Here is a 15,058-nt window from a genome sequence, read left to right as displayed (position 1 = left end):
GGCTGCCTGGCACGAGCCTCTAGTGTCCGTGACGGGAAGAAAGGCACGCTATCAGGCTCGAGAACTGCCGACCTCTTTCTACAGTGGATGGGAAGTGATGCTGGTCGAAATCCCACTGTGGCATTTCCCAGAGGTTTAGACGGGCCACAGCGCTCTTTGCGTAAAACCTGAACACAGAGCCGGTTTTCAAGTTGACGATGGAGGATTCCCTATCAGTCCACTAGCTCGTAAGTCACCAAGGTGGGATTCCAAGAACCAGGGGATGACTTCCATGGAGCACTAAAACGAAGATGGCTCGGTGGGAGGCCCGCTCTTCCCACAGCACCCATCCATCAGCTTGGCAAAGCAAATCGCTCCTATTTCCTCTTTGACCCCAGCCGTTAAGTTGGAGGTGAGAGCTAAGGGAGGATGAAACACACGTGCTCGTGTGTACATGCGCATGCATGCGTGCACGCGCACACACACACTCTTCAATGCTGAGCTGAAAACCTTTATCCAGACAAAGCTTTAAGCCAGCAGGGACCTGTAAGAGTTTCCTACAGCTGCTGTAACGAATTACCACAAACTCAGTGACTCAAAACACGTTTCCTAAGCCGCACAAAAATCTGAAGGAGGTCATAAGTCCAACATGGCTCTCCCCAGCGAAGACCAACGTGTTGGCAGGGCTATGTCCCTTTCTGGGAGCTCTAGAGCTTTCCCGCCTTTTCCGCTCCTAGAGGCGGCCGCACTCCTTGGCTTGTGGCCTCGTCCTCCGTCTTCACAGCCAGCGAGGTGGGCCTATTGTGCCCCCTGCCCTCTGGTTCTCTCCTCCATGGTCCTGTCTCCCTCTGACTAGGCAGGGAGAGGTTCCACTTTTAAGGGCCATTATGATGAAATTGGGCCCACCTGGTCATCGGTTCCACCTCCGGGTCCATGCCCTTAATCTCACCAGCAAAGTCCCTTCTGCCAAGGTCACACATTCACAGGTTCCAGATAATGGCAGGGACACCTTGGTGGAGGGTAGCGGGGTGGTGTTCTGCCTGCCACGGGAATAGTCAGCTCTCGTTACTCACAGTGGTTCTGTGCTATAAAGTCGCCCAGACGCCGCACTAGTAAATACTGAGCCACTGCTCTGGGGACACGCAGGGGTTAGGCTCCTGTGAGCCTCTGGTCACAACTCATCACCTGTAACTTCATGTTATGTGTGTTTCTGTTTAAAGAAACCTTATTTAGGGACTTCCCTGGTGGCACAGTGGTTAAGACTCCGAGCTCCCAATGCAGGGGGCCTGGGTTTGATCTCTGGTCAGGGAACTAGATCCCACATGCATGCCGCAACTAAGAGCCCACATGCCGCAACTAAAGATACCACATGCCGCAACTAAGACCCGGTACAGCCAAATAAATAAATAAATAAATATTTAAAAAAAAAGAAGAAAGAAAAATGATTTAATATACACTGCTGATTCATTAGCACTGGACGCACGGCCAGCAGTACCTGATCTCGCCTGAGCGGAGCTCATCTCACACGTGCTCTGTGAGCACGTCACAGCCTTCCTGTGCCTGGGACACTAGCCAGCACTTCAGCTCCATGCTTGGGACCAAGAGCGAAAACACCCGCAAGAAGCACAAAGGTACAAACACGCATCACTAAACAAGCCGTGGAAAGGATGCTGGTTTACAGTCTTGTTCTGCCTCAGTGGGAATGAACGTGTTGAGAGACTCAAAAATTTCTGTCACTCTGGGCATGTTCACGAATACCTGCGAAGGTGCCCCAAGTCCTGATGGGGAGGGTTACAAACACATTTCGGCAAGTAAGGTGAAACCGCAAACACAAGCCCGCCAACAATGACGGACCGATGGTGAGTTCAGGTGCTGCTGGCTGTGCATCCAATGCTAATGAATCAGTAATGTATATTAAATAAGGTTTCTTTAAACAGAGGCACGGACCGGGAGGTGGAAGCGATCGCCCTGGATGACCAGGTGGGCCCAATTTCATCAGGTGGGTCTCCCTGGGTCCTCCCCCTGGCTTGTGCCCCCACCAAGCGGACCCTGTGCCTGAGGAGCCCCCGCCCCACGCACCCAGCTTCCTGGCTCAGGCGGTACCATGGAGCCTAGCAGAAAGATCACCCCTGACAAGGGCCCCGACGCAGGACCCCCAGCAGCTTTGATCAAGACTCCGGGGTCATGCGAACAGAAGAGGTGGTGATGTTCTCCAGGCTGGTCCTGCTCAAAAACCTACACGGTCACATTAAATGGGCAGGAGTTTAGAGAAACACTTGGACCTTGCCTGCGGGGACATCCATGTGACCGCTCACTGTGACGCCAAGAGCAAAAACGCGGCAACGTCCTAAATGCCCACTGCCAGCGGAGGGAGGACAAGTCGCTGTCCGCACACAAAGGACAGCAGGGAGCTGTGGAAGCAAAAAACTCGAGCCACACGCTCAGTGTGGACGAAGCGCCCCAGCGGTGCTGAGCGAAAAGAGCAGGCCAAAAAAGCTGCCATGTGACACCATTTTTAAGAGGTGTAAACTTGCAAAACAAAGCTGCAGACTTTTTAGCGGTAGATTCATGTGCAGTGATGTATCGGGGAGGGGCCCTCGACTCTAACTGTGCTGCTCGTGTTTACTCAAGCTCTTGTGGGCGCTTGGCTAACGGCTGGCCATTCTTCACCTCTCTACAGATGAGACATTTTAACACAAACTCAAGTGCCTGAAAAGGGACGTGCCCTTTACGACACACTGGCACTGCCTGGTGTGGGGAACTAGCTGAGTGCAAACTCCCCTAGACGGCGGTGGACTCTCCTCCAGGCTCTGCTGAGAGCTGAGAGGACGCCTGGACTGAGACCGGGCAAAAGGTCCTCCTCCCCACTCCCCGGAACCAGCACACCTGGACTCCCGGGTCCCCAATGCGCCCCCATCTGCACAACTTCCCACAGAAGCCTCCCAATCCTGACAGTCTGGAGGCGGCAGAGGGACTTGGCCGACTGGTGCCTCCTGCCCACCCTGGGCCGAGGCCAAGGGCATGGGATACTCTGAAGCAAAGCGGAGAGAGTGCTCAGCTACCCTTGAGTCCACTGGCGGGAAAGGAATGGTGATGTGGAACTTCCAAGAGAGCCCAGGAGAAACACCTAAGGCTTCTCAGCCGTGAAGTAAACGCATCAAGCCTGGGGGCAAAAGACAAACCTCAGAGCCAACCTCTGAGGGCAGCACACACAACTGTATTGGGGCAATCAGTGGGGAGCTGCAGCAGCTCCAAGACTCCTCAAGGGTGAAGTGCTGACTTGGCGGGACAGCAAGGATTCTCAACCTTGGAGGAAACACCCCAGGGAGAGGAGATAAAGGACAACCCTAGGCCAGGAGGTTAGGGTTAGGGGACGGAGAAATCCCGCCCTTGTCCCCGTGCGCTCGCCGCCCTCTTCTGGACAAAGGCTGACCCTGAAGGGCCAGGGCTGCCCGCCCGACTTCAGACAATCACGGCTCTGATGACCTGAGGCCATCAAGCTGATGGACACCTGCCTGCCTGCCTGCGTGCCTGCCCAGAGGCAGCCGAGGGGCCTCATCCTGGGGAGGCAGCTGGCAGAAGATGAGGAGGGGACCTCGGGAGTGATAAAGTTCCCAGTTTCCTTCCCCGGGGGCGTCCTAAGTCTCCTCTCACTCCTGGGGCCGAGACCCAAAATGACAGAGGAAAAACCATCAGTCAGCTGCTCCACTTTAGAGAAAGTGGGACTGGATTGAGGTGTGCTGGCCAAAGACATCTGAATTATCGGCCAAGGTGGTGTCGGGGGACTAAACACACAGACTGAACGGTGCCACTTACTGTCGGGCCTCTCCCCAGGCACTTGGGAAATGCACCCTCACCCCAAAGCTCTCTCTTCTGAGCCTTAATTCAAGTCTGCAGGATTTCCTGGCTCCACGGGAAGACGATGAGGGGCAGGGGAGGGGGTGACAAGAGAAGAGGTAACCCAGGGACAAGTGAGAAAGTTATTCCCACCGCGACGCTCTTTCAGTACCCCTCGTTCTGGCAAGGAAAAACTTTCCAGTGGGCATTTTTTTTTTTTAATTTTTTTTTTTGGCTTTTTATTTTTTGGCCATGCCACGTGGCATGTGGAATCTTAGTTCCCTGAGCAGGGATCGAACCCATGCCCCCCTTCAGTGAAAGTGCAGAGTCATAACCACTGGATGGCCAAGAAGTCCCTTGTGGGCACTTATTGTTTCAGCGACTCTTTAATAAGAGGGACCAGGGCTTCTCTGGTGGCGCAGTGGTTGAGAGTCCGCCTGCCGATGCAGGGGACACGGGTTCGTGCCCCAGTCCGGGAAGATCCCACATGCCACGGAGCAGCTGGGCCCGTGAGCCATGGCCACTGGGCCTGCGTGTCCAGAGCCTGTGCTCCTCAACGGGAGGGGCCACAGCAGTGAGAGACCTGTGTACCGCAAAAAAAAAAAAAAAAAGAGGGACCAGACCCCAGCCTCTGAGGTAAGGAATCCAGGAGGAATCAACTACACTGCTTTGTTTCTGTTGTATCTTGTGATCCAGTTACTATGACTTAGAGTAAGAAATAACATCAAGATCCCTTTTAAAATAAATTTAAAAAGTGAGTCTATTTGAAAGTCAAGTTAACTAACTGATTCTAGTCACAGGCTAGGTGGTTGGTTCCAGGTATTTACTGCAGGCCCAGGAGCTGGTGTGATGGACACAGCACCTCGGGGAAGGTGGCGGGGCTCCCTGGGCCCCAGGGTGTGGACAGGGAAAGTTAGGGCCCGCAGGTGAGGAGGCTGGCCTCAGGTGCACTGGGCCTACGAGCTTGTTGCATTTCCAGTACCAGCCAGACGGGCAGGGACCACCATCTAGAGGGTGGCTGGGAGTGCCATGACTGGGGACAAAGATCTGGAGGACAGGTGCACGAGCAGTGGCAGGTGCCAGGGAGGTCCCTCAGGTCCTGGAGGGAGAAGGCCCAGAGGCAGGGTGGCAAGCCCACAGGGGGAACCAACGGGGCAAAGCGGAGGAGGGGGTGAGAGAGCTGGCCAGCTGACTCAGGACACAGGAGAAGAGGCAGAAGGGCGGCCAGGTGTGGAAGCCAGGGAGGGGCTGCACACAGGACCCGGGCTAACGCCGGTCAAGTCTAAGAGGTCAGAAGTCCAGGGGCAGAGAGCAGGCTTCTGAGGCCAGAGTGGTGGGGCCTGGGGAAAGTGGAGCCAGGGAACTCCTTTTCCCAGCAGGCTGGGCACCTCCAGTTAAGTTCAGGCCTGGCTGCGGGGTTGAAATGACAGAGACTGCCCGTGACACAGGTTGGGCCGCTCTGGCCCTGTCAAGCGCCGGTCCCTCGGCCTGGAGCCCTCAAGACAGATCCTAAGCCAAAGGGAACAACCTCTAAGCTTTGATTTCTTATTCTTTAAACCAGTCGGACCTGTTCCTGACCGAGGCCTCCACGGCCTTGCCAGCCACCTGGCTTCGCATGGGCACCGCCACTGGCACCAGACAGCCCCATTCCCGCTCTGAGAAGGAGTCCACCATTTCTGACTACTTGGCCAGCAAGCCACGACCCGTGGGGACCCGGGCCTGTCACCAGCCGCCAGGCAAGCCTGCTCCCTCAGGAGCTCACACCCAATGAGAAGAAAAGCACACTGGGTGTGAGGATGTGCTGGGTGTGTGGCACGTGGGCAGGAGACCACCAGGGAGGGTGGAGAAATATTTTTGGGAGGGGGACCCAGGAGATGGCAAGGATACAGGAAGATACACGCAGGGCTCTGAGGGCAAACAGGAAGTGGACAGGGAGACCTGGGCTGGGGTGGGGAAGGAGGAGGGAAGGTATGAGCCTGAGCAGACCTGTTGGACTGGGGCGTGCTGGCTGCGAGGGGGAGGGTGGGATTGAAAGCCGCGACCAGGGCGGGGGCTCCAGAAGGTTCTGAATGCCAGGTTGGAGCTGGAACCGCACCCCAGGTCGGCGGGGGACGCTCCCCTCAGCAGACCCCAGCCCTGTCTTCTCTAGGTGCGCCCACACGGCCACCCCGCTTTTGCGCTCTCATGACCTACGATGTGGGGCAAACTCCGTCCAGCTAACCTTTACTGAGTTCCTGGGACAGCGACCCACTGTCCTCCTCACCGCCCACCCCCTCCCGGGGGGCAGCTCACGTCACTGGGCCGTGACAGCCCGGGCGGGCGTGGTACCGCTGGAGGGGTTTAATGCCCAGGTGCGGAAATCTGAGCATCCAGGCAGCGGCTCTTCCCAGGGCGGCCACGGCTGATGCTGAGTCAGGTCCTTCAGAGGAAATCGCACATCTATTTTCCTGCTGTGGTTGGGAGTCTCCGCGTGACCCCCCTCTCGGGCCCAGTCAGCAGGTTTTTCTAGGAGCTGAGTGGAAAAGGAAGACGAGGCCATCCTCTGAGAGCCTGAGTTTGTGGAGCCCTGGTTACTGCTTAACAGGAAATGAGCAGAATTGGACCCGAACTGCAGTGCTCGAGAGAAGTGGCTGCAAATCCAGCCCTGGGGAGAGGGGCGGGGAGAGAAAAAGTTTGGGTGGGGGGGTGGGGAAGAGAAAGAAGGAGAAGAGGAGGAGGAAGGAGGGGGGTGCAGAGAGGAGGGGAGAAGAGAGGAACCGGCTGCTCCACAGTCTGATACACCCTTCCTCAGCTTTCCAGGGACAGCTTTTAAAAAGAACCAGAAAAAATCGCCCCTGACACTTCCCCAGGCACTTAAAAGCCAGGACGGTTTGAGCACAGGGGGTAAAGATGCCTCAATAGGCCTGCTCACCCCTCCAGTGGCTGGAAGGCTCCAGCATCAAACCCTCCTTAAACCTCAGAAACGTCACCCCACCCCCCGCCGTGACCTCGAAAACCAGAAATAGAAGACAATCTGACTTTCCTCTGCCACTCCGCGGCCCACGGCAGCCCTGCAGTGTCAAAATGTGCAGATGCCTCTGAAATCCTACGGAAGAAGTTGGCTGCACGCCCCAAATTAAAAACTAACTTTCCCCAGATTGGATCCGTTTCAAAATACTGGCAACAAAGTGGAGAGGGCTGAGACAGAGGCCAGGGCAGAACTAACTGTGGCCCACATCCCAGGGTCAAAGGCCATGGGACACGCACACCAGAGGCAAATGGCAGGCCTGAGGGGCCCGGTCAAAGCCTGTCAGTTTGTCTTCTGAGGAAAGAAGCAAAGAGATGCCCAGATGGACACTTGACGGGCGGGCGGAGAGCTCAGGCCCCCAAAGGCACTAAGCGCTTGCTTGGATGTTGGCTCTGGAGGGAGGCTGGGTGGATGGGTGGTGGGTGGGTAAATAGCACCATTTCCTTACTTCACTTGCTAAGTCAGTGACAGTTCTGGGGTCGCAAAACTGTGACAGCCTTCAATTTCTGAAACCAAACAGAGGCTGTTATTAAGTGGCACACGGAATATAATTAAGTATCCTACAGCTTTGCCTCAAAACATACCCAGATAAGCAGGGCGAGTAGCTCCCACGGGCCCTCTTTGATAAACTGCTCTTTACTACACACAGGATTCTGAGTCAGAGGTGAACTTCAGGTCTGATGTACCGCAGTCACGGGCAGCAGAAACAGAATATGATGACCCCTTAGTCCTGGTATGTTAATAACAAGAGTATGCAGGATGCTGCTTGGTTACAGGGCGCCTCCCTGATTGCAAACAGCGGGTCCTGCCCAGGAGGTCGGGTTAACCTGGTTTTACAGACAGGCCTGGGAAGTGGTGGAGTTTAAAGAGGCCCCTTGGCTCCCTTCGGGAAGGGCAGTCTCAAATCTCTTATGTAGCTCCACAGTGCAGCCTAAAACACAGGGCTGGTTACTCCACCCAGCAAGCTGGGGACGGAATACTGATGGAGCAGGACAGGATCATCTCTGTCCAAGGTCCCACAGGGACACCGCTAGGTCAAGGGTCTTCCTACAAAATGAGTCAGCAGAGTGGCTTCCTGTAAGAGTGGACTTAACCCAGTTCCCATCGCACGTGGACATGGCAATGGCCAAAGGCCCTTCCCAGGTCTGCTGTCCCGAGGCAGAAGGTCTTCCGGAGGTTAGCCTGCAGCTGCTCAGCTCAAGGGTCTGGGCCAGGGACCACCCCCACCACCAGATCTCGCCTGACACCTGTCGCTCCCGGCTCACAGGTTCCACACTTTGATTCGTGCTGAGACTAAGGGGTTACAAATTCCAGATTTTTGTATCCTAAGATCACTCCATGTCCACTACTTAGCAGGCCAAGAACTTTACTGGGAAATCAAAAGCATGATCCCATAAAATGAAGTTTAAAAAATAGGTCAGAGGGACTTCCCTGGTGGCCCAGTGGTAAAGAATTCTCCTTCCAATGCAGGGGACACAGGTTCGATCCCTGGTCGGGGAACTAAGACGTGCCACGGGACAACCAAGCCCGTGCACCAGAACTACTGAGCTCACGTGCTTCAGTGAGAGAGCCGGCGTGCCGCAACTACAGAGCCCACGGGCTCTGGAGCCCTCGTGCCACAACTAGAGGGAGAAAGCCCACATGCCACAACTAGAGAGGAGCCCGCGCCGCAGTGGAAGATCCTGCACGCCTCAACGAAGACCCCGTGTGCCACAACTAAGACCTGATGCAGCCAAAAAAAAAAAAAAGGTCAGAGCAGGCAGTATCTGGGGACATCGGACACTCCCCCGGCTACTGCTTACTCCAACACGTTGGGGTCCTGGGCCCCCCGTCATACCCCCACCCCATGCCTTTCCCAGGAAGCTCGATCTTTCCTCCTAGACACAAACCCGGAGCCTAGCGAGTATCCAACAAACGTCAAAGCTACGGGATATGACGGTCATGAATTTCCCTCCTAGCTCGGACGGAACCAATCTTTCAGTTTAAACTCTCTCCCTTCTTTCAGGCAAAAAAAAAAAAAAAAAATCAGGCCAGCATTCCAGGCAACTGCCAGATCTACCCCTAGTTACACTCTCAAATCTCCACATAGCCCAGCCACAAGAATTATCAGGAAACCAGTTAGAAGGTTAGGCCTGGAAATTAATGTCACCCAAACACACCACAATGACAAGTGAACTTCTGAGCCTAGATCTCACTACTGGGTTCCTCTACCCACCTCAGTTCCTCAGAAAGGCTCATAAAAGCATCTCCCCAGATTCTAGGTGTGCATGAGTACCAGAGGGCTATTGAGTGGCATTACACAGCGAGGCCAGACAGGACCAAAACCATGGGCCTGAGACAGACGCCCATTTCTTTGGCTGCTTCACTCCATACATTCAACTTTCCTCAGCTCAGGTGGCCAGTTCCTATTAAGAAGTAAAAACCCACAAACTTCCCGCTCAAGCTCAAACCGATTTTATTTGAGACCTGAAAGTTTTCACCAGGGATGAACTGGTGTGGAATTTGCCAGTATACTGCCAGACACTGGGACCTGGTTTGTTACCAGTGTCACCAAGGAGGTAGAAACTTTTCATTAACATCACAGCCTCACCTTCGAGAAATCCAGCTTCTCTATTCCCAGCTCTCTCTCACACATCCACCTGGCTTCTATTTCTCAATTTAGAAATGATGCTCTTACAAGCCTTGGAAATCAAGAACCAGTTTCAAAGTAGGGTTTCTTGCTACAGAAACGTTGGCGCTTCTCTTATGCAGGACCAGATAATTCTCTGTCGTGTAGAAGACTGTCCTGTATGTTGTAGGATGCTTAACAACCATCCCCAGCCATTACCTACTCGGTGCCAGTAGCACCCTCTCCCCAAGGCGTGCCACTGTCTCGGACGTTGCCAAATGTCCCTTGGGTGGTGCACAGGGTGGGAGAGGGGAGGGTTGGTTGCCCCTAATTGAGAGGCACCAATGCAAGCTTGTACCTTCTTAAAAATGCCAGATGCCAAAAAACACTCTGGGGTTTTCCTGAGGACTTGGGAGGGGAAGACTTGGTGTCTGGATGCTGAATTTTACGCACGTGTCCATCTGCGTATATGTGGTTATCTGCATTTCGAGAATTAGAAAAAGCAGGCAGCTGCCAGAAGAATGCCCAGGAAGGATTTTTTGTTGTTCTTCTGTTTGGGTAAAATTATCCTCACTTTTTTCAAACCATAAAACAGTGTTTCTCAACCTCAGCACAGTTGACGTCAGAGCCAGGTGACTCTTGGTTGTGCAGGGCCGCCCAGTGCGCTGTAATATAATTAATTACCACCGTGTTGTGACAACCCAAGATGCCTCCAGACATTGCCAATGTCCTCTGGAGGGTAGAACTGGCCCTGGTTGAGAACTACTGTCCTACAGGAAGACAAATGCCCCCAAATCCTTTTGTGTAAAAAGGGGACAGTGTTTACCCTTAGGCCAGATAAGTGAGACCAATTGAGACCGACTGGTTTAAAGAATATCACCTGTTCACGCAGTGAAAACTCAATATATATTATTATGACTTAACAAGAATGTTAACCTGACACAGATGACCCTACTTGAAAGAGGTGTTCATAAGATCAAGAAAAGAAACACAGGGCTTCCCTGATGGCAGAGCAGTTAAGAATCCGCCTGCCAATGCAGGGAACACGGGTTCGAGCCCTGGTCCGGGAAGATTCCACATACCACAGAGCAACTAAGCCCTGTGCCACAACTACTGATCCTGCACTCTAGAGCCCGTGAGCCTCAACTACTGAGGCCCGCATGCCTAGAGCCCGTGCTCCGCAACAAGAAAAGCCACCGCAATGAGAAGCCTGTGCACTGCAAACTAAGAGTAGCCCCCGCTCGCCGCAACTAGAGAGCCCACGCACAGCAACGAAGACCCAACGCAGCCACATAAATAAATAAATAAATTTACATATAAAAAAAAAAAGTAAAGTAATACACAAAGAAGTGGACACATCCAGATAAACAGCAGAGGTCTATGGAAACTATTGCAGAAGGGAATGGAACACAGCCAGGGTGATTCTTGAGAGGACAACTCAACATGGAATCGGTCAGGAGGCCAAGACGACAGCTCTCAGAGGAGGACGTGTCGCAGCAATTCTTTGGGACTGGGCCTCAGAATATCGAGATAATAAATTGATCCGCACCACCAGCTTGCACTGCTCTGAGCTTTCCAGATTTCCAAGCACTCCCCGCAGGTCTGAATGCAGGCCAACCTTCTTTCCCTGAGAGGAAAGGCTCCGGTGGATGGCCTGAGGCCCAGCTAGTTCCTCCGGCACAGCGTATCTGCTGGGGACAGCATGGGCCACCAGCACGGGCCCTCATGGCTGGGGGCGGGGCGTGGAGGGCTTCCAGAGACCTGTCTATATGAAGGAACAAAGTGGCCCAGGAATTCTTCCGAGACCCACAGTTCCTGCGAGAGGGGCTACATCAGGGCCCAAGATAGTGAGCAGCCCTCCAAGGTGCTCTGGTCAAGTGTGCGGGGGTGGGGTCTGAGGCCTGCTGGGCAAGGTCTAACCCAGGGCCAGCTCACTTAATTCCATCCTGCTGGGGCAAAGGGCTGTACTCTCAGCAACAATCCTAGAATCCCTCTGGATTAAACCTCTCTTCCTCCAGGGTTTGGCCTGGAGTCTAGAGATAGACCCCAAATATCTTTAGCCCTAGACAACTACTAGGGTCATTAGTTCTCCCCCTCAAAGGGCAAAAGGTCCCAGCTGTGTATTACTGGGGACTCATCTCTCTTCCCTCCCACTGGACCTCTCCAAATTGTGGGCAGAGTCTGGTTTGCCAGCGCGGGCCAAACAACTCCTACTACTGTTGCTCGCTCCTTCCTGGAGTCTATCCACACAAACTCCAGATCTAAGGTTCTCATAGGATCAAGGGATCTGGGACTTCTTGGATCTGAAATTATAAACTGAATTTTGCATTCGCCCAGTTTTCTAAAGAGTGGATCCACTCAGCTTTCACCAGACTCGTGAGCAATGGGGCCTGACACAGCACCGTTGGGAGGGGGAGACTTGATGTCTGGATGCTTGGACATGTCTGGATGTTTTGGAAAGGTGACTTTCCAAAACACCTATTCTATCTGTCAAAGTAGAACACTTATATTCTTGGATTCTGCATTCCACTTCTGGGAATTTATCCTTTAAATCCAATCCCACCTGTGAGCAGAGATATTCACTGGCTATTCACGATAGTATCGTTTGCAGCAGAAAACTACTGGAAACAACCTAAACGTCCATCGATGGACAACTAATTAAATAAATTATGACAGACTTCATGGAATGGAATGCCACATACCCATTAAAAAGATACAAGAGGCTCTAGGAGTAGCTCTGGGGGAGGGGGAAGGGAGAGGGGTTTTCCCCTAAGGACATTTAGCAGCATCCGGAGACATCCGTGGTCGGTGGGGGGAGCTCCTGGTATCGACTGGGTAGGGGCCAGGGATGCTGCTCAACGCCCCACAGTGCCCAGGAGGGCCACAACAGAGAATGACCCAAGGTGATAATTCTGGCTCTAGTGCGATCTCCGAGACACATTTAATGAAAAACATCAATTACACGGTTCTGTGTAGACGATGTTACCGCTACGTGTGTGTTTTTAAAGGAGAGGCATACCCTTCTCTTTGGTAATTGGTGACAGTCCCTGTCTCTGGAGAGAGGGACTGGATGCCTGAGGGACTGAAGTGGGAAACTGACTTTTCACTCTACCCGTTCAACTTTGTACCGGGCCCACTGAAAAGGTTTTTTCGTTTGTTATCTTTAAAAAAAAAAAAAAAGAAAAAAAAGAATTGTTCTAGACACAAAATTTCCCTGACCCTGGGTTCTCTAGCAAGAGTCCTGTGTCGACAAGCTCGGGACTGCTTCTTCCCCTTCTCTCCCTGCCCCCCCACAGCCCCCCCCGCCCGCCCGCCCTTTCAGAGGGAAGGACGGGAGGAGAGGGGTCCACGTCCGGGGCCAACCTCTGGGTGCACCTACGCGCCTCTAAAGCGTCTGCCCACCCGTCTCGAAGAGACTGGAGCCCACATGGCGGGGAGGGTCTGGGCCACCTCGCACGCAGACCCCCGCCCCTCCTAGGTTGTCCCCACCCGGCAGGGGACGAGTGCCAACGCCGCCCCCTCAGTACCCACGGCTCCCTCCCGAGTCAGGGCCTGGCCGGGACCCCCTCCAAGCATCCTGGGGCCCGGAGCTCGCCCCCCGCCTCGGCCTCCGCTCACCTGGCTCGCCTTGTAGAACTGCTTCTTCAGCCCCGCTACCGACATGCTGCCTCCCGCCGTCGGGCCTCCCGCGCGGACTCAGCGAACCGGAGGGACCGCGCAAGCGACAGGCTTCCGGGCGCCGCCAAACCCCGCGCGCCTCAGCGGGCCCCTACGGCACCGCCTCCGCCGCCCTCCAGCCAGCTCCGCGCCCGCCCCGGCGCCGCCTCAGCTCCTCGCGCGCCCGCGCGGCCAGGATATTACACGGCAACCACACACTTCCGGTGCCGGCCTCCGCCGCGCGCACGCGCGCCCCCCCCCCTCCACGGCCCCGTCTGCGCACGCGCGCCCCCTGCCGGCCAGGGAGCGCACGCGCACTCCGCCTGCGGATGGAGCGGCCGCCTAGCCCAGTGAGTGGACCGGGGAGAACCTAGTGGGGCTGTGGCGGCTGCAGCGACCCCTCGAGTCCCGGAGGTGGGCCTGACGTCTTAGGAAAGGCGCTTAACACCTTTTTGCAGAGATTGGGGAGGCGAAGGGGCAGGTAGAACTCCAGAGGCTGGGTTTACAAATCTTCGGATACCTGTTCGGTAATCTCAGCTATACCCAATTCTTCTGTGGTCTTCCACCACCATCTCGTTCGGCCCCGTGTTCGTCCATTCAGTTGCCCAAGTCAGACATCAGGCTATCACTTATAACTCCTTTCCACTGCCCCAACTGTCTTCTGCCCTGATCAGACCATTCCACCACCCTCCTCTCTGGTGTGCCCACCTTCAGGTTCTCCCCTCCAATTCATCTTCTACAAGACAGCCAGAATGATGCTTCTATAACACAATTCAGATCACATCAGTCCCCTGTTTAAAGTCCATCTACTGGCCTTAGCATACTCTCCCAATTTCTTAACATGGACTACAAAGCTTGTATAATTTGGCCCCATCACCTTGTCTAACTTCGGCTCTCTTCGTCTTCTATAACCCATGGTCCCTGTTGCCTATGGATTTTGCTAACATTATTCCTCTCATGCACATTCTTCCCCAATCTTTCCCCTGTCCCTTGTGCATAAAAAATAACTCTATTTGGAATGTCACCTCCTCCAGGAAGCCTTCCCAGATTGATACATGTTTACCGATATTGATTTTTTCATCAATTGTTATTTTTATTGAATGAATTGGAAATTAATAATGAATCGAAATGAGTAAATGAGTCCAAAAAAACAGGGTGGGGGCCAGTTGCACAATGGATAACGTGTCTGACTACCGATCAGAAAAAGAACAATAACGTGACTAGAGCTAAAGTGCTTGCAACTTCAGTGCTGAAATATCTGACAGAGTTGAGTGATTTTGTAAAGCAGAGGATTGCTGGAAGTTTACAGGTGCCTCAACAGAAGGACTAGATCAGAGGATTGCTTTAGAATACGCATGCCCCAACGTCTTTCCCCAAGATCCTGATGGGGCTATTATGAATAGTTTGAAAAATCTCCTGTGTGATTCTGATGGGCACCCTGAATGGTAATCCACTGGTCTAAATCATTTCAGATGCCAGAATGTCAGAGAAGGAAGGGAAAACATCCTAATGGTTCAGATGAGGAAACTGAGGCCTTGAGTAAGACATGACTTGCCCAAAGCGATGTCCTCAAATTTCCTATTTTCCACATTATTTCCAACCAATTCTACTGATTTAATTATCCAATCTACAGGATAAATAGAATTCCAAAATTGGGCTAAATTTCACTCTTCTCTCCTCACTTCTGCTCTGCTTGAGAGGTTCAATTGGTGCTGAAGAAAACTTGTCCTAAGGCTTGCAGGCTGACTCTGAAGGTTTCTGTTCCGTGTGAGGCTTTTAACTTACATGATCACACAGTTCAATTAAATGATATTTATGTATTCACTCAAATATTTATTGGGTACCTACTAATGGTTGTCATGGGTAGGTCCTGGGGATACTGTGATAAACGATTCCTGCCCTCATGGAGCTAATGACAAAAACAGAAATGAATTCATTAACCAATAACACGCTAATAAATAAACACAAGC

At 53.4% G+C, this 15,058-nt stretch overlaps 1 protein-coding gene across 5 annotated transcripts in view; it reads right to left on the bottom strand.

Moving 5' to 3' along the window:
- SH3GL1 (SH3 domain containing GRB2 like 1, endophilin A2) overlaps nt 1-13,297 on the bottom strand; it is a 32,274-nt gene extending 18,977 nt beyond the window's left edge. For 2 of the 5 annotated variants that reach the window (XM_067734160.1, XM_067734155.1), the window contains exon 1: nt 13,050-13,297. Coding sequence is in view for 4 of the 5 variants with exons in the window: in XM_067734155.1 (XP_067590256.1) it covers nt 13,050-13,094 (45 nt within the window). In the remaining variant the exon portion in view is untranslated. The remainder of the gene's footprint in view (nt 1-13,049) is intronic. The other 3 variants (XM_067734156.1, XM_067734157.1, XM_067734158.1) reach the window with 2 other exon arrangements.
- Nucleotides 13,298-15,058: the final 1,761 nt, after the last annotated feature.

Source organism: Pseudorca crassidens, chromosome 3, assembly GCF_039906515.1.
Source record: "Pseudorca crassidens isolate mPseCra1 chromosome 3, mPseCra1.hap1, whole genome shotgun sequence".
NCBI lineage: Eukaryota > Metazoa > Chordata > Mammalia > Artiodactyla > Delphinidae > Pseudorca > Pseudorca crassidens.
This window is presented reverse-complemented; position numbering and strand designations above follow the sequence as displayed.